Below are 24,747 nucleotides of genomic sequence, written 5' to 3' on the forward strand. Positions count from 1 at the left end.
TGTTATGGGACTTGGTATACAGACATGGTACTGCAGATCAGTGGGGAAAGAATGGACTGTCCTATAAACAATGTTGGGGCAACTGATTATTTAAACGGTGAATAAAAAAAATTAGACCAAGTTCATCCCATACACAAGATCAATTCTAGGTAAATAAAGATCAAAATATGAAAAGCAAAACTTTAAAACTTTTAGAAGAATTTTGGAGAGTATTATGTGCCACGAAAGATACCAGAAACAAGCTGAAAAGACAAGCTTACAGACTGGAAGATTTCTGCAACACAAACCGACAAACAATTGGAATCTGTAACATATTAGTAAAACACTAATCAATCACTAAGAAAAGACAACCAAATAGGAAAATAGTCAAAAGCAAGTCACACAACACACAGAAAATGCTCAACCTCACTAGAAGTACAGGCAACATAGAATAAAACAAAGTTTCATAACCAACAGATTGGCAAAACCAGAAAGTCTGTAAAAAGCAAGGATTGATAAGGATGTGGAAAAACAGGAAGTTTTATGCACTGCTGTAGGGGTGTTATTTAGTACAAGCATTTTGGAGATAAACTTGGCAACTTCCAGTAAAACTGAAAATGTGTATATCATATTACTCAACAAATTCACGGGAGTAGGGCTTATCAAACAGCAGTTCATGACCCATTAGATTATAAAATCAAATTAATGATTCTAGACCAGCATTTGTGCATATGTTCAGGAAACATACATACAACCTAGAGGGAAAACATCAGAATATAATGCATGTCCTAAGGTTAAGAACTGTTTCTAAAAATTTTTGCTTCAGTTAAATTTATATGTGTATATAGATGGGTACTACACTGGATTTAAAATATCTTACTATAAGTTGCCATAAAAAAGGTTTGAAAGCCACTGCCCAAGAAGTATTCTAGCAAATGGACACACAATAAAGTCATTTACAGAGATGTTTACAACAACACTGTGTTGGTTTTTTTTTAAGATTTTGTTTATTTATTTGACATGACAGAGACAGCCAGCGAGAGAGGGAACACAAGCAAGGGGAGTGGGAGAAGAAGAAGCAGGCTCCCAGCGGAGGAGCCTGACGTGGGGCTCGATCTCAGAACACTGGGATCACACCCTGAGCCAAAGGCAGACGCTTAACAACTGCACCACCCAGGCGCCCCATTAATTTATTTATTCTTTTTAGTAATCTTTACACTAACATGGGGCTCTTACTCATGACCCTAAGATCAAGAGTGGCACACTCTTCCGAGCTAACCATAGCAACATCATGTTTAAAGTGGAAAAATTGGAGGGGCGCCTGGCTGGCTCAGTAGGTACAGCATGTGACTCTTGACCTTCGGGTTATTAGTTCAAGCCCCACATTGGGCCTAGAGCTTACTTTAAAAATAAATAAAGTGAAAAATTGGAATCTAAATGTCTACCAGTAGGAGACTAGATAAAATACAATATATTCTTTTTTTTTAATATGGTATATTCATAAACAGTACTGTACACAGAAGTTAGGATGAGTATCTTATATATCACTATGAGTAAATTATACAAACATAAGCTAAAGAAAAGAAACAAACAATATAATATCACTTATATTCACTTTTAAAGTACCTAAAGTGATTCTAACTATTATTTATGAAACATATATATATATAGTAAAAATGTAAAAACATGGACAGAAAGGATACAACCAACTTCAGGATGCTGGTTGCCTCTATGGAACACAGAAGGGGAACTGAATCGGTAACGTATAAAAGATACTTGTATTAAATCAGAAATGTTTTATGCCCTTAATTTTTTAAACATAAATAAAACAAAAATGTTTTATTTATTCTGAGTAACATTTATTAATTTATTAATAAATTTTATTATTAAATTTTACACACTAATTTGTTTTACTAATATTTATTAATATTTTTTAATTCTGAGTGATAAGTATACAGATTATTTTATGGCTAGCTGTACTTTTTTACTTTTTCTATATTTTAATTTTTTCCACATTAAAAAAGAATTCCCTCCCTTGATTAAGCTGCCTTAAAAAGAGCTGAGGGAAAACAAAAAAGATAAATAATTATCTGTAAATAATTACAGATAATACAAACAGCCTAAAACAACTAGGTGTTCAAAATGTCCATAATTCATATATCAAATCTTCTAGCCCCAAAAGGCAGCAGAGACATTTTCTGCCCCTGCCAACATTTCCCTGCTTCTCTTTTTCTCTCTTTTCTCTTCCTACACCCCAGGAACTGGTCAGTCTATTTTGAGAAAACTCCCCAAAAGGGCTACACTCTTCCTTATGAAAACTCAGAAAGGCTTGAGTTCTGAAACCCCCACCTTTATCTTAAGCATTAACAAATGACCAAATTCTAGGATGTTCTCAACAACAACCATCATTTTACAGTTGGTAAGGAAGGCCTTTCTCCACATATTCCATTATTTGATTCTCAGAAAAACTCTGAGGTTGATATTACTACTACCCACACATTTACAGATGAAGCTGATGCTCAAAGTGGTAATTACCACCCAGAGGTCACAAGTCAATGACAAGTCAGGACTACAACCCCTCAGCCTCTAAATTTAATCACCCCTACTGAGTGATGACTAAATTTCAACCATAACATACACCCAGAAAACAGGAGGGGTTGTTCACAACACACAAACTATTCCAATCTAATCCCTTTCCTTCATTCTTCCATCCCTGATCTTTCCTCTCCTCTTCCAGACAGGCAGGCAAGAACAAGAGAGCTGCCACTTTTAACTGTTCCCTGCCTTGTAGCCATCCATGCTTCTTTTTCCCATCAGTCCTTTCCCCAAACAGGCAGAAAGGAGAAACAAGTATTAACAAGTAGTCACTGGATGGTCTCCATGACAGAGGGATCCCAGCACCAAAAAGAAAGGACATTTCCACAGCTCTAGGCTTAAGTCTCCTTCTACCTTCCAAGAGTCAGGGAGCAGGAAAACACTAGAGAAAAGCCCAGGCTACCCCTTTTTATCAATGCTAGCAAAAATCCTTTACTGAGGAATTTAATTAACAGAAAAATGTAAAAGTACCAGTTTTTTAATCGGTCCCGGGCTTCCAACTGGGCTCCCACTTCAAAGCTGATTCCTCGTCTGTTAGGTGGATGCTTTGTCATTTTCAGTCATCAGCGGGGCTGCCTTTATTCTCCTGAAAAAGCCAATTAAATATTTATGAAACTTAGGCAAAGTCTGCCCAGAGTGTAGCATCGCTCACTACACATAAAAGACAAACAGGCATTATTCAAAACAAAAAGCTCCAGGAAACTGCCAGTGGCTTCTTTAAGCCTGCTCTCATCCTAACACAGGTGTGCCCTCCACTGGCTCCTTCTCTATTATGCAGCAATCTGTACTTCCAGAAGCCATGAGGAGAACCCACACTCAACCATGCTGACCAAGGACTCACTTATAAGGGGCACCCCTCAGAACTCCAAAAAAACTATTGTTCTCCACATTAAATACAATCATTTGCTAATGCGTTGTCAACAAGTATCTGCTGAGAGACTAGGAAAACGGTAAAGACCAAAAGAGACACAGTTCCTGTCCTCATGAAGCCTCTAGTCCACTGGGGGGAGACAAAAATGTAGCCAGTAAACAGATGAATAACTACAAGCTGCAACTCCTACGAATTTTAAGTAATACAAAAGAAGTAAACAAAAGCTGAGACTCTGATTTCTGGCCCTACTTGGAAGGCCAGACAAGGAAGAACTATACTTTTTTGTTCTATTTATATTTTCTGCCTCTTCTTGAGTTCATTCTGACAACTTATATTTTCCTAAGTAATTCATCAAATCTTTGGATACTGGGATGCTGGTGAATAAAATTTATCTTTAGGGGCCAGACATGGTTCTGATGGAAATGTAGCCACTCTGAGCTGTTGGGGCACTTAAGCAGGAGTGCTCACACAGCGGGTTACCTCAAACTGCATTTTCCTGCACTAAACTTTGGGTCTCAAAAGTTTATACTGCCCAAGCAACACCACAGCACTGCCAAGTCAACATCTGCCTCATACCAGAAACACAATCTTTGTAGTGGACTGAATGTGGAAAAATCACACAAGTGGATCCTCATATCTGATGTGTAATGCCATCACATCTTAGGAAGAATTTGTTTGCAGTACATTACATGAAAAGGCAGGATCCCAAAATACACCACTTTGAGCCCACATTAAAACTCATGTATGTTTGGGACACCTGAGTGGCGCAGTCAATTAAATGTCCAATTCTTGGTTTCAGCTCAGGTCATGATCACAGAGTCCTGGGATCAAGCCCCATGTTGGGCTCCCCCTCCCTTTACTCCCGCCCCTCCCCCACCTGCACACACTCTCTCTCTCTCTCTAAAATAAATTAATCTTTAAAACTCATGTGTGTTTAGGGGTGTCTGGGTGGCTCAGTCAGTGAAGCACCAGACTCTTGACTTCTGCCGAAGTCATGTTCTCAGGGTCAAGAGATCAAGCCCCACATCAGGCTCTGCACTGGGTATGCAGCCTGCTTAAGATTCTCTCTCTCCCTCGCCCTCTGTCCCTCCCCCTGCTTGTGCGCTCTTTCTCTCTCTCTCAAATAAATAACTGAAATCTTAAAAAAAAAAAAAAAAAAAAAAGCTGGTAGAAAAATACAGGTTGTAGGTGATCTTTTCCTTTTATTTATTAATTTTTTGAAGTAATCTCTATACCCAACATGGGACTTGAACTCACAACCCTGAGATCAAGAGTCAAGTACTCTACCAACTGAGCCAGCCAGGTGCGCCTGTTCTTTTCCGTTTAAACAGTTTCATAGGGACACCTGGGTGGTTCAGCTGGCTAAGCGTCTGCTTTTGGCTTAAGTCATGATCCCAGGGTCCTTAGCTCCAGCCCTGCATTGGGCTCCCTGCTCAGCGGGGAGTCTGCTTTTCCCTCTGCCTGCCGCTACCCCTGCTTGGGCTCTCGCTCTATCTCTCAAATAAATAAAATCTTTGAAAAAAATAAAGTTTAGTAAATTAAAAGATTTTCACAATGGAAATTTTCCATAAGAAAAACAAAAACATGTAATTTGAAGGATGAGCTATCCATTAAACAACCAATTCGCAAGGGCTGATACCAGGTAACACACAAAGCAAGTGAAATGAAGGCAGGAAATGGTTGACAGTTGTATTAAGGAAGCTGAAACATTCTAATAAACTGAAAAGTTACTATGTTAAGAAGGAGTGTTTCCAGTATAAGAACCCTAGGAAAGGGAGAGCCAGAGGTCTGAATGGCTTTACCTACCACTCTCCAGGAAAATGAGACATTAAATCTTATAAGTAAATCCAATCGGTATAATTTTTCATTTTGGGGGCACTTGAGTGGCTCAGTCGTTTAAGTGTCTGCCTTCGTTCAAGTCATGGTCCCAGCCCTGCATGGGCGGGCTCCCTGCTTAGCGGGGAGCGTGCTTCTCCCTCTCCAGCTCCCCCTTGCTTGTGTTCCCCCCTCCCTCTGACAAATAAATAAATAAATAAATAATCTAACCCCCCAAAAAAAGTTTTCATTTTGGCTTGATTGACAAATACCACCTCAAATTATCTATCCTTTTATCTCTGACTTCATGCATAAGTAACATACAGATTAATAATCTGGCCTCCCAGGGGCGCCTGGGTGGATCAGTCGTTAAGCATCTGTCTTCGGCTCAGGGCGTGATCCCGGCAATCTGGGATCGAGCCCCACATCAGGCTCCTCCGCTGGAAGCCTGCTTCTTCCTCTCACTCCCCCTGCTTGTGTTCCCTCTCTCGCTGGCTGTCTCCATCTCTGTCAAATACATACATACATACATACATACATACATACATACATACATAAAAAATAGTTTGGCCTCCCAGATTATATGCAAAAGTAATGCCAGGGCTGCCTGGCTGGCGCTGTCGGGAGAGCATCCAACTTTTGATCTCAGGACTGTAAATTAGAGCCCCACGTTGGGTGTAGAGATTACTTTAAAAAAAAAAGAAAGAAAAGAAAAGAAAGAAGCAATGCCCAACAAGAAGGCAAGAGTGGCACTGAACACTCACTGAGCTCCTCCTATTTGTCAGCAGAGGGACAGCTCCCTTTTATAGATGCTATGTATATAATGTAATGGGATTAAATGCTTGACCTCAATCCCCAAATCCACCCCATACTAGCTGAATGAATTTGGGTAAATTACTTAACCCCTCTGAATTTGTTTCCTCTCCTTAAAAAGGGTTATCGGTGATAACAGTACCTGTGTCTCCAGGCAGTGGGTGTGAGGATTAAATAAGATAATCCATTTAAGGGGCACAGGACGGGTACAAAGTAAGGACTATAAAGGAGTTATTAACTATTAATAATTCTATTATCACAAATGAAGAAATTATGCTTAAAGTAATTTGGTTAAGGTTCAGGTGCTAAGTGACAAGCCCCAGAACAAAAGCTCAGGTCTGCTTGATTTCTGAAGTAATTCTTTCACCACACAAATTCTCCCCAGGTACCCTAGGAGGCCTTCCATTAAAATACAGGAGTGTGGAAGGAAGGCAGTAAATGAATGAAGATGAGCAAATTATTCCCAGGGGCTCAAAGGGAAAAAAAAAAAAGGGCAGGGGGGAGAAAGAAAGAAACAATTCCTCTTGAGGCTGAATTGTCAGAAGGTCTTCCTTACCATGAACCAAAACCTGTTCCATTCTAACTCTGACCCACCCGTTTGAAGTTTCACTCTCTGGTATTGAGAGGGAGCAGAAGGCTAGCTGAAGACAAAGCATAAGCTGACACCCTGCAACCTCTCCCCTTACCCCCACTCCTGGGTAGGGTAAATGTGACATTCTTCCAGGAAGCTCTCAACATAATGTTAATGCTTTACTAGAAGGAAAAACAACCATAGCTTGAAAATAGCAAGGCCTCCAGTATCCTGAGAGTCTTCTTTAGCATATGAAAATCATTTTGGACACCTCCCTTTTTCCTTTTTCCCCCAACTCCCAAGTATATAATCAGCCACGCCTCACAACCCCCCTGCAGCAGCTCTTTCTATCCATGGGTCCCATCCCAGTTCTTTAATCAAACCACCATTTTGCACCAAGAACGTCTCAAGAATCTTTCTTGGCCGTTGGCTCCAGACCTCACCCCACCAAACCTCACCTACATTCCTAAACTACATCAGTACCACAAAGAATAAGATGAAGGATTAATCTGACTTTTGTGTCCCATCCTCAATCATCCCTCCACTCCTCTGGGGTGGCAGTGTTTGTTTTTAGATTTCACATTAAATCAGTAAGGCATTGTGCTGGAAATTAGGAATAAGAAATCCAATTCAGTCCCTGCTCCAGTCCACCCAAAAAGACAAACACAAACACTGGAAAGAGATGAACAAACTCCAACAAGGGGCAAGGGGAATGACACCTGAGAAATCATCTAAAAGTCTCAATTTAATTTTGTTGTTATTGTTTTTAAATAAGCTCTACGCCCAACATGGGGCTTGCACTCACAGCCCTCTGAGATCATCTATGGACTTAGGCAGCCAGGCACCACAAAAGCCTCAATTTAATTTGACAACAACACTAACAAATAAAAAAGAGTTCAAGACAGAAGCAGAAATTAAAAAAAAAAAAAAGTTACCTAAGAAGTTCCTTTTTTTAACTTCTCACATTTAGTTTTAAACACAGATTGTTCTCAAGATACAAAAAGGGGAAGATTCCATAGCTTTTAACTTATCCATTCTTCAGGGCCTTAGCTTATTCTTCCAAAAATCTCCAGCTTCCAGAATTAAAAGTTAAAGGGAATACATTCAATAAGAACATGGAGGAAAATTAAGAGAAAAAAATCTTATGCAATCTGTATTTATACAGGATTCCATTTTAAAGACCTTGACAGAACTTTAAATTACTCCTTCACATTTCCTACAATGGGAACCCACTGCCACAAAGAAGACATAAAGCCTTATTTCCTTAAATACAGTATTCATAGTCGAGGCTCCTGTTATCAATAATAATAAAAGCTTTAAGTATATGCTGTGTAATAATGTTTAAAAGGCACTTTCAGAAATGGGGGGAACAGCTACAATGCATATGACAAGGAGCTAACTTCCTATATTAACAAAGAGTGCACACAAACCAAGAACAAAAAAGTCAACTTACTTAAAAGCAGGCAATGTATAAGAACTGGCAGACTACTGGGGAGTGGGGAGATAATACAAAGGTCTAATAGCATGTTATATTCTATCTATGTAAACTGACCCTAAATTAAAGGAAATATAAATCAAAATAACAATTTTTCAGTTCTAAGGCAAAAAAATCTAAAGGTAGGATAACCAGTGTTTGCAGGGATGAGGAGAAAAAAGCATCCTTATGCACTGTTGATAGAAGCATAAATTGGAAAAGCTTTTCCAGAGGCAACTTGGCACTATCTACAAAAATACACATGCAGCGCCTGGCTGGCTTAGTCAGAAGAGCATGCGACTCTTGGGGCGCCTGGGTGGCACAGCGGTTAAGCGTCTGCCTTCGGCTCAGGGCGTGATCCCGGCGTTATGGGATCGAGCCCCACATCAGGCTCTTCTGCTATGAGCCTGCTTCTTCCTCTCCCACTCCCCCTGCTTGTGTCCCCTCTCTCGCTGGCTGTCTCTATCTCTGTCAAATAAATAAATAAAATCTTTAAAAAAAAAAAAAAAAAGAAGAGCATGCGACTCTTGATCTCAGGGTCATGAGTTCAATCCCCATGTTGGGAGTAGAGATTACTTAAATTAAAAATACACATATCTGCAACCCAGCAGTCCCACTGCCAGTAACCTACCCTAAAGTCTGCCAAACTACCTGTAACATGATCAATATAGCTCTGCAATTTCTGCAGCTAGTATGTCCATCAAAAGAGGCCTTGGTAAATGAATTACGGCTCATCTATACAACAGAATGTTGTACAGCCATTAAAAGGAATAATGGCAATCAGCAGATGCTGATACGGAGCCATCTGTAAGACATATTGTCAAGTAAAAAGGGCACAGTATAGAGGCATGTGCATGGTATTATCCTTTCAATGTAAACAAACATAAATACAGACACATCTATTATAGCATACCCATAAAATTATTTCTTAAAAGGAACTAAGAAACTGTTTTTTGGGTTTTTTTTTTTTTTTAAGATTTTAATTATTTATTTGAGAGAGAGTGTGTGAGAGGGGTGAGGGGCAGAGGAAGAAGCAGACCCCTGGCTGAGCAGGGAGCCTGATGCAGGGTTGATCCTGGAACTCCAGGATCATGACCTGAGCCAAAGGCAGACCATTAACCGACTGAGCCACCCTGGCGTCCAAGAACTAAGAAACTGTTTCAGTAGTTCCCTTAATGAGAGGAATGGAGCATGGAAATGTAATTTTTCATTTTTTATCTTACTATATTGTTAGAATTTTCTAACCTTGAGAATGTACTTTTTTTGTTGTTGGCAGGGATGTATCTAGTTGATAATATTTTAATTTTGGATTACTTCTTTGTATTTTTAAAAAAATATTAAACAGAGGAAAGTCCTTTCATTTTTATACCGTCTTACCAGACCTTCATAACTGCCAAGTGATCTAGTTATAACTATATGTGACATTCCCATGGCACAGAAAGAAAACTGAGGTGCAGAGGAGCTAGCAGCTTCAGAGGTCCTCCAAACCAGGAGATATCCCGGGATGCCTGGGTCGCTCAGTCAGTTAACCGTTTACCTTCAGCTCAGGTCATGATCCCAGGGTTGTGGGACTGAGTCCTACATTGGGCTCCTTGCTCAACAGGGAGTCTGCTTCTCCCTCTGCCTGCCGCTCCCCCTGCTTGGGCTCTCGCTCTCTCTGACAAATAAATAAATAAATAATCTTGAAAAAACAAAAAAACAAAAAACAGGAGCCATCCCTCTTATAACATGTAACAGGATTTTCCCAGAGATACACAAACCACTTCTCAAAGGCCCTTCTTCTCTCCCCTACCAAAGTTGTTACTATGTTTATTATATTCATGCCTTTAGATATAAACATAATTTGAATACAGACAGGAAGATTAAGTAATTGGATGCTTTTCATATGTTGTGTCAGAATTATCACACCATTATATAACAAGCAGAAATATTTAACTTTTCAGAAAGAACAAAACCTAAGACTGGCCCAGCTGTGGGGAAACTGAACATTTCAACCACTGCCTAATGCCCTGACCATGGCCATCCTTTTATTACCTCAATCTGCAAGCAACGAACAAGCTATAAAACTGCTTATACACTTGGACTCAGTAACTTCAATGTGAAGAATACAGTTCAGGATAAAAATAAATCATTTTGTAAAAACGAGAAAAAAAATAGCTCTTTAGATAAAACTCTGGGGAAACTAGATATAGTTCACATGTTTAAATACAAGAGAATACTGGGGCACCTAGGTGGCTCAGCTGGTTAAGCATCTGACTCTTTTTTTTGGCTCAGGTCATGATCTCAGGGTCCTGAGATCAAGCCTGCTTGGGGTATTCTCTCTCCCTCTCCCATCTCCCTGCCACTTCTGTTCTCTCTCAAACAAAACACAAACAAAAAAAAAAAAAGAGAGAGAGAGAGAGAATATTTAAATAAAACCTAATGTAGTAGGATTATACTCTAAGATCCATTAGGGAAAGGAATGACTGACACTCAACAGATGCATAATAAATGAAGTAAAACACAAAATGACAAGGATGTGAACTAACTTTACAAAAGAACAGACAGAAAATATCCTTAGGCAGACTAACAAGACCTACATAAAAAACATTTATAATGATAATAACAATAGCTAACTGTACACATATTAAGTCATGTAATCCTTATAGCAACTACAGAAGTAGCTACCATTATTAATCCTTACTGCAAAAATGAGAAAGAGGAACAAAGGAAAGTTAGGGACATCCTAGGACACCCATATAGTAAGAGGCTGTGCCAAGATTTGAACCATAGGCCCTATGGCTCCAGATTCTCAACCACTACCACATATTTGTTTATGAGCTACATTTTTGAGTTCTCTTTCTTAACTCATCAAATGAGGATTAATAATGGCCCCTATCTTGGATGCTATAAGGATTAGGTGAGAAAAGATGTGAAAAGTCCCTATTTGTAGGGACACAAAGTAGGTACTCAAAAAATGGCAGAATTTTCCGAATTCATAATACATTTACAGTTAATGTTATACTGACAAGGACTCTGGGTTTCATTCTGGGAGAGGTGGAAGAGTACTGTAGCCATGGTAACTGGAGGTCCTGCCCTCAGCAACCCCATTGTGCTCAAGAAGGAACTGAAGGCTCAAAGTAATAAAGAATTAAAGTGATAGATGGGTATGGAACAAGACTTTTCAACAAGTCAGCTGAGACAGAATCAGGGGGAAATAAACCCAGGGACACTCAAGGGAAGAATGTCAATCACCAGAAACTACAGAACAAGCTTTGTGATAACCTAATAGCGCTTGCATTCAACCTCCATTTAAAGCTGATGGTGCCTCTGAAACTTAATGCAACACCTTTTCAATGGAGGGACACTTCAAGCAAAACACCACCTTAAATCTTTATGCCTCCTTCATTCAATAAATATTTATTTTTTTAAAACATTTTATTTATTTGAGCAGGGTGGGGCTGGGGGGAGGAGCAGAGGGAGAGAGGACAAGCAGACTCCACGCTGAGTGCAGAGCCTGACACAGGGCTCCATCCCACCACCCTGAGACCGCAACCTGACCCAACCGACTGAATCACCCCGGCGCCCCTCAATAAGTATTTATTGAATGCCTATGAGCCAGGTGCTGCAGAGAGATACTAGGAGGACAAGACTACCCCATCCCTGTTCTCTAGTGGGGAAGGGAGACAATAAACAAGATACACACAAAGAAGATAATCTCTGGCAGGATAAGCACCCTGGGGAAAACATGAACAAAACAATGTGAACCAGTGACAGAGGAGGACCACTTTAGATAAGGCTGTTACTAAGGACTCTGAAGAGCTGAGATCTGACAGAGATCTAAATGACCAGAAGACAACCATGTAAGATCTAGGGGAAAAAATCTAGGCAAAGAGAAAGTCCTACAGGCAAGGTGCCTCAGGTGGGAATGAGGTCCCCTCTCCCTCACAGCCCAGTGCCTAGGAGGTGGAGACTAGCCTGCAGCCCACAGTGTTGTCCCATAAATGCATAAACAGTATCAGCAGGTCCAGTGACACCTTGATCTCACAGGAAGAAGTTTCCAAGGGGACTCTCTGCCAGAGTATTGTCTTGGAGGAAGGTCAGGAATGCTTAGGGATGGGAGCACAGAGAGATTTTAGACTCAGATTCTCACCAATCCTGGCTCCACTAATTGTTGGCGGAGTTAAGATGAGAAAAATCACTGAGCCTCTCTCTGTTTGCCCACCTATAAAATGGGATTAATAACCCCTACCTCCTCGGGTTGATGTGAGGAATAAGTGAGCTAATGGATGTCCAATACTTAGCACAGTAAACACTAAATATTCAGTATTAGAGATAAAATAGTTGTGTAACAGTAGTAGCAGCAAAAAGGACACAAAGGATTATAAGGCACAAAGGATTATAGTCTAGTCAATATTATCATGAAATATCAACAAATAGTACCCAATATACTAAAGAACGTAAGAAGCATGTCTGTAGTCCTAGGGAGATGACAAACTGGTTGAAGTCGGGGCAAGGGCCCCTCCACCCTCAAGGACACAGAAGGAAGACTGGATCTAAAGCCAAGACCGGTTCCATTCCTCAGGCCCCTCCCCAGGTCACACTGTAACAACTGAATTAACCTCTTTTATTCGAGGAGGTTAGGAAGTAAGCAAAGGAGAGGGGGTGAAATTAGGAAAGAAGGAAGGAAAGAAAGAAATAGGCCAAAAATTCCCTTACCCTCTTTACAGATACTTGAAATGCTTTCTCCAAGAGCCAAGCTTTTCCTTCCACAATTAAAATCAGACAGAGAGCAAACACAGGTTGAGTTTACTTATTCCAAAACACTGAGAATGAGTTGGTCAAATCAGTGATCTGCCCAAAGCAGTGGAAAGGGCCTATTGTACAGGCTGGGCTCCAGAATATATTTGCTCAATAACCTTTGCCACCTTCCTCACCTTCACTGAGCTAATCATCCTACCCTCACAAGTACCTTTTCTCCTCATCAGAGTTGAAGGCCCAAGACTGGTCAATGTGCCAAGCTAGAAACATGGACATCACCCTTGCCTCCCACTCACACTCCCCACTTTGTAATACCTACTTCTAGGCCTCTCTCACCTCAGGCCCCCATCAGATCTAATCCAGTAACTATAAGGGCTTTCAGCAGAGCTCAAAACCCCTAGCCACACCCTCCCAGATCAAATCAACACTGTCTCATAAACTCACCTCTTCTGCCTGTTTTAATACAGATACTATTCTAAGTGCTTTCTATAACCATCATCTCATTTAGTGTCTACCTTAGAGATTTGTAGTGATGATGATGATGATGATTCTCACTTTTTTTTTAAGATTTTATTTGTCAGAAAGAGAAGAGAGAGCGAGCACACAAGCAGGAGGAGGGGAAGGCAGAGGGAGAAGTAGGCTCCCCACTCTAAAATAAATTTCTGGGGGCGCCTGGGTGGCTCAGTCATTAGTGGCTGCCTTCAGCTCAGTTCATGATCTCAGGGTCCTGGGATCGAGCCCCACATCAGGCTCCCTGCTCAACAGGAGGCCTGCTCCTACCTCTCCATCTGCCGGCTGCTTCCCCTGCTTGTGCTCTCTCTCTGTCAAATAAATAAAATCTTAAAAAAAATAAAATAAAATCAATCAATCAACCAGTTCGGGTTATGTCAATTATATCTCAATTTAAAAAAAAAAACCAGCTCAGTAGTTCCCCTATGGAACCAAGTTCAAGCTACTCAGTGTGGCATTAAGGATGAGTGAGTTAGCCATTGTGACCAAACCAACCTAGGAGTCTCTAAAGGTGGGCCCTTAAAAATAGGACAGTAGGCAAGCTTAGCAGAGGGGCAGTGGCACACAATAGTTAGGTGCCAGAACTCTGGAGTGAGACAGGCTGGGTTTGGATCCCAGCTCCAATATTTTCCAGTTAACATTGTACAAGTCATTTTCTCTGTAACCCCAGGCTCCTCACCTGTAAAATAGGAATAGTACCAGTACCAACTTCATACCTTCATACAGGTGTTGTGAAGAGAGAAATTACTTAGGCTCTCAGAGTATTACTGCTCTCGCAGCCACATGTACAGCCAGACTCCTTGCAGTTCCAACCTCCAGGACCTTTGCTCTGCCCAGTCCTTCCACACCTCCCTGAAGGGGCTGGCTGGGCCAGCGGCTCACTATAATATTCTCCCATGGCAGTCTGGCCTGTTCTCTGGGCCACAGCACTCAGCACTCGACACTGAAACTGCCTGTCTCTGAGCGATCTCTCACAAGGCCCTGAACTCCCTCATAGGCAGCCCCAGCATTTAACAGGCAGTGCCCTTACGTGGTGGTCAGGTGCTTGTTAAATGTCAACTTCCTCACTGGCAGAATAAAAACAGAAAAAAGACAACTATCACTCCCCTAGAAGGAAGTAGGGATTCAAGAAGACATCACGTGGAGGCTCTTTGAAAGTGCTACCCACGCGTAAATGAAGGAACCCTTATTACTCCTTAGGGGCAGGGGAGGAAGGCAAGGCACAAGGAATGAGGCACCTGAAGACAGACCACAATTTTCCTCCTGGGGCCTAAGAAAAACCGTATTCGTTTTTCAGTCAGGGGAGGCTCCAGTCCACAAATGCTGGTAGCTGTAGAGTGGGTTTGTGTGACTTCCTTTCAGAGGGAGCCTTTTTTTTTTTTTTTTAAGGTTTATTTAGGGCACCTGGGTGGCTCATTCGTTAGGCGTCTGCCTTCAGCTTGGGTCATGATCCCAGCGTCCTGGGATTAAGCCCCACATCAGGCTCCCTGCTCAGCGGGGAGCCTGCTTCTCCTTCTTCCAGCTTTCCCTGCTTGTGTTCCCTCTCTCCTTGTCTCTGTCAAACAAATAAATAAAATCTTAAAAAAATAAATAAATAAAAAAGATTTATTTATTTGAGGGAGAGAGAGAAAGAGAATGCATGCGTGTGGGCACTCCCGAGTAAGGGGAGGAACAGAGGCAGAAGAATCTCAAGCAGACTCCCCAAAGAGTACGGAACACCACTTGGGGCTCTATCTCATGACCCATGAGATCATGACCTGAGCCGAGCCCGATGCTTAACCGACGGAGCCACCAATTTGAATATGGAGTCATTAGTCCACAGGGCCTCCAAAGACATTTTCCTGAATTACAAGGGTTTCACTGCTTATGGGGTTTTAAAGACAAATAAAGTATTTAATAGTTAACTAATTCATTACCTTATTCTTTAAATATTAACTTTTATTCCTGGCCTTTATTATTAATACCAGGAAATGGCTTACATTTACTTCACCACAGGCTAAGTCCTTGACAAATACCTTATTCCCAACAATGCAGAGAAGTTGGCAGTATTATCCCATTTTACAGAGGGAAAGGAGGCTTAGAGAAAATAATTTGCCCATGGTCACCTGACTAGGTGGAAGAGCTGGGATTTGAGAAGCAGGACCTCCTCTAAGACCCACTATACTTACACTACTTTTAAAAAAGGGCCTTTGGAAATATACATAAATAAATAAAAGAGGCCTTTGGGATATCTGCACACTAATGATATTAAGGGATTACTTGTTTAAGCTGTTCAGTGTAAAAATGAAAAAAAAATTGTCTTTTCCTTCTCTACTGATAGAGTTACGGATAAAATACAAACTGACAAATAACACGAAGGGATTTTAAAAAACAATTTGTGAGGAATAAAACAGAATAGTAAGATACACTCAACTCTTCACACTTTACCAAGTTTTGATAACCTTATATGTTAGGTTTTCTCATTCCCATTTTAAAGATGAAGGAATGGGACGCCTGGGTGGTTCAGTTGGTTAAGTGTCTGCCTTCAGCTCAGGTCATGATCCCAGGGTTCTGGGATTAAGCCCTACATCAGGCTCCTTGCTCAGCGAGGAGCCTGTTTCTCCCTCTGCCTCTGCCTGCTGCTCCCCTTGCTTCTGCTCTTTCTGTCAAACGAATAAATAAAATCTTAAAAAATAATAAAATAAAAAATAAAGATTAAGAAATGGGGCACCTGGGTGCCTCAGTCAGTTAAGCATTTGCCTTTGGCTCAGGTCATGATCACAGGGCCTTGGGATTGAGCCCCACATTCGGCTCTGCACTCAGCACAGAGTCTGCTTGGGATTCTCTCTCTCCTTCTACCCTTCCCACACCCTCCCCCTAAAAAAAAATTAAGTCTGTACTAGGACAAAGAAAGCCTGAAATACTAAGATGCCTGGGAGTCAGCCTTTAAAATCCTAGGATTGGGGTGCCTGAGTGGCTCAGTCGGTTAAGTGTCTGCCTTCAGCTCAGGTCATGATCCTGAGGTCCTGGGATCAAGCCCCATGTCAGGATCCCTGCTCAGGAGGGAGTCTGCCTCTCCCTCTCCCTTTGCCCCTGACCCCCACTTGTGCACTCACTCTCTCTCTCTCAAATAAAATCTTTTTAAAGAATTAAAATAAATAATAAAAAAATAAAATCCTAGGATTATGTCCTGACATGGGATAAGCTCTCATCAGATCAAACTATCATTTTTTTTTTTTAATGTAAGCTCTACGCCCAATGTAGGGATTGAACTCACAACCCTGAGATCAACAGTCGCATGTTCTACAGACTGAACCAGCCAGGCACACCCAAACCATCATTTTAAATCCTTCCCCAGACTCCTCTTCTCCCTCCTTCAACAAAGTCCATGGATCCAGACACCACCTCCCTTTCATACAAACTGCCCTACTTATGATTGGTGACTCACACCAGGCTCCTAAAATTTTATGGGATTTCTGCAAGCTCATTACTTCCATTATTTGGTCAAAGAAAGCAAAGAACAGCTGGACACCTAGTCCAAGATCCAGCAAAGTTGTCAAGCATTACAAATCGGGGTTTCAATTTTCAATAGGTTACCCTAAGTTAAGGTTAGCCAGTCAACAACCTGTAAGGGGCAATTGCTGAGAGAGATGAATAAGACAGGAATATCCTCCCTTTCTCTGAGCTTACAATCTAACTAAGGAGGCTCTAACTAAGCACACATTTTGGCTTAAAGAATGTTTATCATGAAAAATGTAAACTTCCCCCCAGTAGCTAGCTCCTGGACAGATGAGGAAGGGAGGTTAGGGAGTTATATACAACCTTGAGCCCTGATTTCCAGGCAGTATCAGCAACTGCCTTTGAGAATCATCGGGTGTTCTCACAGAACTGTTTCCCTCACTGATGAAGTTATTTGAGATCTAGATTTCTTATCATTGTCCTCAGCAATTTCTTGTCTGGGGCTTTAGGAGTGTATTCTTAGGGAAAAAAGCACTTGGAAGTCATTTTTAAATAGCGCTTGTACTCAGGATACACTCCCAAATTTCGGATAGGGAGTTAAAATCTGGGAGAAGTACCAGGTAGCTGATCCCCCACAGATATGGAAGAGCTTTGGAAAAAGAGGACTAAAAGCATTACATCTCACTTTCCCCAAACACCAGCCAAAAGCAAACTACCTACTTCACTTTTAAATTTCATTCTGACTACCCTGCTAATTCAAAGCCAAAAAGAAAGCTGGGGTGGGAGGTGCCTGGGTGGCTCACTCAGTTAAGCATCTGCGTTTGGCTCAGGTCACGATCCTGGAGTACTGGGATGGGCTCCCCGCTCACCTACCCTGCTTGCGCTCTCTCTAGAGTTCTCTCTCTCTCATAAATAAAATCTGTGAGAAAGAAAGAAAGAAAGAAAGAAAGAAAGAAAGAAAGAAAGAAAGAAAGAAAGAAAGAAAGAAAGAAAGAGAGAGAGAGAGAAAGAGAGAGAGAGAGAGAGAGAAAGAAAGAAAGAAAGAAAGAAAGAAAGAAGGAGAGAAAGAGAGAAAGAGAGAAAGAGAGAAAGAAAGAAAGAAAGAAAGAAAGAAAGAAAGAAAGAAAGAAAGAAAGAAAGAAAGCTAGCTAGCTGGGGTGGGGAGGAGAAAACACTATATATATATATATATGTATATACACACACATATACATATAAATATATATATCTATAGTGAGAGAATTTACCAACATAGTTGTATATAAACTACAAGACTCCCTGTTAGTGACTCAGGAAGTATCTAACACTGAAGGAACACTGAATAACAGTGAGAAGTTTAGGCAATTTTGAATGAAATTAAGCATGAAACTGGCAGAGGACATGGAGGCAGAAGTATGCTGAAGTTGGGTGTGAGGACAAGCTGCCTGCCTAGGTTAGAAAAGAGGCAGTGACAGGAGTGACTTGGACGAGTGAATGATTGGCAGCCCGCCCAACAGAGCACGTGAAGGAAATCAGATCTGCTAACAACAAGCTCCCACCGACACTGGGTTTCTAAGCAAGGTACTGACAAAGACTCAGAGCAGGGTAGACCTTGGAGATAATCAGCCCCTCATTTTACAACTGGGGAGAATGAGGCCCAGTAGCATTAAGTGACTTGCCTGAGGTCTCACAGTGAGTGGAAGAGCTGGGACTAGGGCCAAATCCAGATCAAATCCGTTACTGAAGAGGATCTGACATTCATGTGAGGGATGAGGGGGGAGGGGGAGGCACGGGACACAAAACAGTCTAGTCATTCAGGTTTGTCCTGATTAGGGCCCAGAACAGGATCATGCTGGAAAAAAAGGCCTTGACAGGTGACAGCCAGGGAAATAGGTGCAGATGACTTAAGACATTTGGGAAGGAAAAGTCACTAAGGCTCATTTGGTACAAAAAGAGAGCATTGTAAGCACTGATTGCCATCAAAGAATATCATCTTCCCACCAGCATTCGCCTTTGTGAAGCTCTGGTACAGAGATAAGCCAGCAGCTTCTATTCAAGGTCCAGGCACCTGCCTTTCCCAGGCCCATTTCCAAAGAACCTAGAACACCAAGGCCTCCTTGGAAATTCCAACACATATGACCCTGCTCATTTGGGGTATCTCAGTCTCCCTACCCATGGTAGGATGACAAGTGAGGACCTAGAGAGATGAGAGGGCCAACCACTATATCAACCCTGCAGTATTCACTAGAAGACTCTATGTCAAGAGGCACCTCACTGGCTCAGTTCGTTGAGCGTCCAACCCTGGATTTCAGCTCAGGTCATGATGTCAGGGTCCTGGGATGGAGCCTCACATCTGACTCTCCACTCAGCAGGGAGTATGCTTGTCTCCCTCTCCATCCCCTCACCTAATGCACCCTCGTTCCCGTGCCCCCCCCCCAGAAATAAATAAATAAATCTCCATAAAAAGAGAAGAGGAGCGCCTGGGTGGCAGGGTCAGTTAAGCACCCAGCTCAGGTCATGATCCCAGCATCCTGGGATTGAGCCCCATGTCCCGGGTCAGGCTCCCTGCTCAGCAGGGGGTCTGCTTCTCTCTCCCCCTGCTCTTGCACATGCACAAACTCTCTCCCCCACTCAAAAAAGGAAACAAAAATTCTTTTAATTTAAAATTTTTTAAAAATTTAAAAATTAAAAAAAGAAGAAGAAAAAGACTATGTCAAGAATTATGTTCAGGGACACCTAGGTGGCTCAATCGGTTAAGAATCTGCCTTCAGGGGCACCTCGGTGGCACAGCGGTTAAGCATCTGCCTTCGGCTCAGGGCGTGATTCCGGCGTTCTGGGATCGAGCCCCACATCAGGCTCCTCCGCTAGGAGCCTGCTTCTTCCTCTCCCACTCCCCCTGCTTGTGTTCCCTCTCTCGCTGGCTGTCTCTATCTCTGTCAAATAAATAAATAAAATCTTTAAAAAAAAAAAAAAAGAAGGGGACCATGGCCTTGTACAAACTTTAGAGGATATGTCTGGATAAAGAGAAAGTGGAAAATAATACCTCAGCATAAGGCTAACCACCACCTTCCTATTTCCTATTGAAGTATAGAACTTCAATACTCAAAGTGTAATTCAGTAATATTGGTATCACCTGGGAATTAGAAATGCAGATACTGAGGACACACCCTAAAACTACTAGATCAGAATTAACATGTTAGCAAGACCCTCCCCCAGAGGTGATTTAAATGTACATTCAAGTTTGAGAAGCATCGACAGAGAATACTTTAAGGGTGCACTGTATATAGCAGTACCAAACAGATAAAGTACCAAACAGGCACATCAAGAGACCAAGTACCTGCTCACTTTCTGCATATCATATTTTATTGGGTACTGATCAGATAGACCTCCAGTGTTTTTTAATCAATTTGGTATTTACTAACGACCACATGATCTAAATGTGGGATCCATTTCACTTCCTGAAATAAAACACCTTAGCTCTAGGGCTTTCAAGCACATGAAATATAAAACAGCTTAGCTGTTCTGAAAATATAATAATGGTTAATTTTATGCAAGTTCCAACACTGAGTTCAGAGCACTTCTCCACAAGCCCCATTAATTCCTACAGGTCCCTGGGAGTATCATTAAATCCCCCAGCATCCCTAAGAAGCAGGTGCTGGGCAAACATCCAATCTCCAAATGAGATTCAGAAGGATGTGGTCCTGAAAATGCAGTACTTTCCTGCCTCATCCTGCCAGTATAGCTTCTCAGGCCCAAACTCTCTCCCCCACTGAGGCCTCACAGCTGCACACTCAAGTACTTCCCAAAAGGGAGAAAGGTCAGAGGTATCATTATCCCATAAGCACTTGGGATTCCAGCTGTGGAGAAATTAATCCGGTTAGGGGTTCAGGCAGAGAAGCCCTAAGTAAGATCTGGAAAAGCAGAGAGAAATACAAAAGAAAGAACCTACTGAGAGGCTTTTAAAAGACAAGAGGTCTGAGATATTTGGAGATTTTAAGGTGGGGAACCAGAGCAAGCCCTGGCAGACATGTGAGAAAATGATGGGGAGAGATAAGTATCCATCCCCCACCTGCACCTCAGGGACAAGAACAAAAAGAGTGATGAAGAGATTCCTCCAAATGACCTCTTTTCTTGATAAAAGGAAGGAAGAAAGCCAATGTAGGGAGGATCTTATGAGTTGGAAGCAAGACTGGAAGAATCCCTTCAGAAATTTTTCCCAATATAGGGGGGGAAAGCAAAGGAGAGAAAACAATACACATCCAACCAGAATCTTACAGGAAGAAAACCACCCGGAGGATTAAAAGTCCTGTGAATAACCAAAGAAATGCAAGGGGATTCCTTTCCAGTTTAAATCCAGTGCTGGAGGGCTAAGTAGTCCTGGACTTGAGGCCACCTCCAGCTCAAGGAGTAAGCAGAAAAGGGAAAATCTCTACAGACATCAGTAAGCAGAGCAGTGTCCAAAGGGAGTTAGAAACCAGAAAAATGCAGCAAATGGGATAGGGCAAGCTAAGATAGAAGAGTTTCTGTTAGTAAAAAGCAGAAAGATAAAAGATAAAGTAGACATATAAAATACAACATGCAGGCACCCTTGCGGAGGGGGATCTTTTCCTCAGGGGAGGGGAATTCAGGAGGCGTGACTATAGGAAGTGTGCTCTGAAACAACGCCGCAGAAGCAGAGAAAGTGCTGTGCTGAAGAAAGATACGCATTCACCAGAGGAAGGAAGAGGAAATGGGTCCCCTGACCAAGCAGGGAGAGCACCTAAAAGGGAAATGGGGTTCCAAAGAGGAAAGGAAACTGAGGAATGAAAATGTCTTGGATAGAAGAAAAGCTAAAAAGGATAGGAGGCATGCTCAAGAACCAAGGATCATGGCCCCAGAATGAGAGGACTTAGAAAAAAATGTATGTCCTCCCAATTTAAGTATCAGGAAGGTGGCTGCACCCTGAGAACTGTGCAACCAAAAGGGGTGGATTCTGTACATTTTGGAAACACAGGAAATAAATACACTCAGATATGAAAATGAGTCTCCCCCAGGAAATAAAGTAGTTCGATTTGAGGAACTCATGAAAATGGGTGCAACCCCAAGAACACAGTGACTAGAAAAAGCAGTGAATTCCTTTATTTGTGCAACCGCAAACCTCTACCTTCAAACTTCAGGATTCGGATCGCATTTTCAGTAGACTCTGGAAATGAGGCGCACCCCCAGATTTCAAGGGCTGGGGAAACGAAGTAGCCCCTAAATTTAAGAAATTTTGGAAAGCATGTTGCAAGATCTGGGGCCTGGAGAAGGAGAGTCTTTCTTGGATTTGTGGGAATAGAAGCACCCCCAAAACTTTGGTTACTGGATCCCAGATTTGAGACTCAATAATGGGGCAAACCCCAAAATTTGAAAGGAGTGCGTGTTCAGATTGGAGGCTCGGAAAAGGGAGTGTCCTCCCAATTTGGGGGGGTGCCCGAGAAATGGGGTACATCCTCAGTTTGAGGAGCTTTGGAAATTAAGATTAAAACCTCAGGGCTGGAGTTTAAGAAAGGGGATGCACCACATTCTCTGAACTGTAGAGAAAGGGGACACTCCCATAGTCAGGGGCTTGAGAAAGGGGTGTGCTCCCCAGAATAGGAAAAAAGAGTCAATAAAAGAAAACGCGTTCCCAAAGCACAAGGTAACAGCAGCGGCTGGTGGTGGAGCTCCCGGGGACCACACAGCTCAGCCTCTAGCCCTATCGCTTACCCCCCACCCCCAACACGGCCCGCTCCGCGCCCCGAGCCCGCACCCCGCGGCCCAGCCCCCTCGGGCGGCACTGATTGGCCGCGACCGCCGTCATTCCCTCGGGCAGCCCTGAAGATTGGGCGCCGCTCGCACGCCCGCCACGCTCTCAGCAGCGGTCCCCGGGCCTCCCTCCGGGCTGGGCGAGCGGGGCCGGGCGGGGAGCGAGGCCGGGCAGGGGACCGGAGCAGCGGTGGCGGTCGTCACCGCTCCCGCTAGCACAGCGCGCTCACGGCGCCGGCCCGGCCCAACCCGGCCCCGGCCAGTCGGCTTCTCCTCGCCGCGCCTCGCCGCGAGCTCACCTCACAGCCCCGCTCCGGCTGCGCCGCTCCAGGACCAACCGACAGAAGGACTCTGCGTGCTGCGCACCACGTGACCCTCGGGACGCGCCCAGCGTATCCCCCGCCCCCCACACACACGCACCATCGCCACCACCGAGTGACGCAGCGCCCCAGCTGCCCCGCCCTCGGCCCCGCCCCGCCTGATGCCCGTGGAGACGGCTCCTGCGGGCCACGCCCACTGCCCTGACGCGCGGGAACCAGGCCGGCGCCCTGATCCAGAGCACGAAGTCCCCACTTACCCATAACCACTGAGGTAACACGAAGCCTGGGAGTGGACACTACCCATCACCTGTTAATTTTGCCTCCTAAGTGCATCTCGAAGCCTCCCACTTTTCTCCATCCCGCTGCCGACACTCCAGGCCAGGCCACCTCTCTCTTAGATGATGGTGGTGCCCTCCATCCTATTACCCTTTCCCCTTCCGATCTATTCTTCATACACAAACGATGAAGCTTTTCAAAACTCAAGTATAATTACAGCCAAACTCTGCTCAAAACTCATTGCCCACTGTTCTTCCGGTTGAAATCTTAATCTTTACTGTAGCCTATCAACCAGGCTCTTCTGAACTTAACCTGCCTCTCTCAAATTCTCACACATCCTGCTTTCCCACGTTCTGGGCCTCTTTCAAGTGCTCAAGCCAAGTTCCTTGACGCCTCGGGGTCTTTGCACTAATACCTCCTCCACTTTGCCTCATTAACTCCTAGGAAAGGATACCAATTGCTGGTGTGGAGAGGAGCTGTATTTTGCCTCGGGGGACCAAGGTGGGAGTTGCAGCCACACCAAAAGGGTATGAAATGTTTTCCCAATTGGACTTGGGAAGTCCCAAGGAGAGAGGCTGAACATTTGTTATTTATGAGGGCCATGTGGACTTTAATTTACATTGGAAAGACAAGGCAGCCAGATTGCACTTCTTAAAATGTAAATACAATCTTGTCACTGCCCTGCTTAAAACAGCCCATCTATTCACCTGCATCCTTCACCCTTGCTCATCCTCCGGCCACACTGACTTTCTGTCAGTTTCTGTGGTTCTTTCTAAATTCTTTCCAGCTGCTGGATCATTGAATAAGCTGTTGCTTTTTGCAAAGCTGACTCTTCATCATGCAGGTCTGTTTGTCATCTCCTCTGTGAGACTCTCTTTAGCTACATTATCTAAAAGTGTTTCACTCAATCAAATGCCTGCCCCATGGCAATTACTCTCTACCTTATTACTGTTCATTTTCAACGGAGCACTAATACAGTTTTAATTATTTCATTTGTTTGTTCTCTTGATTGTATTTGTCTGTTTCCTAAATTAGAGTTAGGAACTATATTACATCAACTGAATTTTCAAACCTGACAAATAATAGATTTTCAATGTATATCTGTCAAGGGAATGAAAGGAAAGAAAATGATACTGAAAAAAAAAAAAAAAACTAGTAGATTCTTCTTTATGGCCCAAGTCCATAGGAGAGGTGTTCTTAGAATCAGGATCAAAGAGGGCATTACCTCAGGGCAGAGGAAGAGGTTCTGGGAAACCAGGGACAAAAGCTTCAGCTGTGCTCCCTTCAGCAGCACATATACAAAAATTATAACAATACAGAGATTAATGTGGCCCCTGTGCAAGGATAACATGCAAATTAGTGAAATATTCCATATGTGTAAAACAAAACAAAACAAAAACAAAAAAACCACTTCAGGAATTTGAGGACCAGAACCACCTGCATAAACTCAGCTAAGTGCTCCAATACAGTAAGAAAGGACCTTCCCAGGATCCTCTTGGTTTATGTTTCTTAACATGAAATTGTTCAAATGTTGGTGGCTGGGGCACCGGGGTGGCTCAGTTGGTTAAGTGTCTGCCTTCAGCTCGGGTCATGATCTCAG

General features: G+C 42.9%; 1 protein-coding gene and 1 non-coding gene across 3 annotated transcripts in view; one reads left to right on the forward strand and one right to left on the reverse strand.

Moving 5' to 3' along the window:
- The window catches only part of PHF20 (PHD finger protein 20), a 144,688-nt gene extending 121,702 nt beyond the window's left edge, over positions 1-22,986 (reverse strand). The window contains exons 1-3 of one of the 2 annotated variants that reach the window (XM_087853609.1): positions 22,851-22,986; positions 3,046-3,160; positions 1,683-1,729 (exon numbers count right to left, since the gene is read on the reverse strand). In XM_087853609.1, coding sequence (XP_087709735.1) covers positions 1,683-1,729; positions 3,046-3,128 — 130 coding nt within the window. In that variant the 5' untranslated portion in view covers positions 3,129-3,160; positions 22,851-22,986. The remainder of the gene's footprint in view (positions 1-1,682; positions 1,730-3,045; positions 3,161-22,850) is intronic. The other variant, XM_045805736.2, reaches the window with a different exon arrangement.
- Positions 22,987-24,422: 1,436 nt separating this feature from the next.
- Positions 24,423-24,526, forward strand: LOC123800913 (U6 spliceosomal RNA). The gene has a single exon (XR_006782058.2). It is a non-coding gene; the product is annotated as a U6 spliceosomal RNA (small nuclear RNA).
- Positions 24,527-24,747: the final 221 nt, after the last annotated feature.

Source organism: Ursus americanus, chromosome 22 (assembly GCF_024610735.1).
Source record: "Ursus americanus isolate L20-20 chromosome 22, mUrsAme1.1.p, whole genome shotgun sequence".
NCBI lineage: Eukaryota > Metazoa > Chordata > Mammalia > Carnivora > Ursidae > Ursus > Ursus americanus.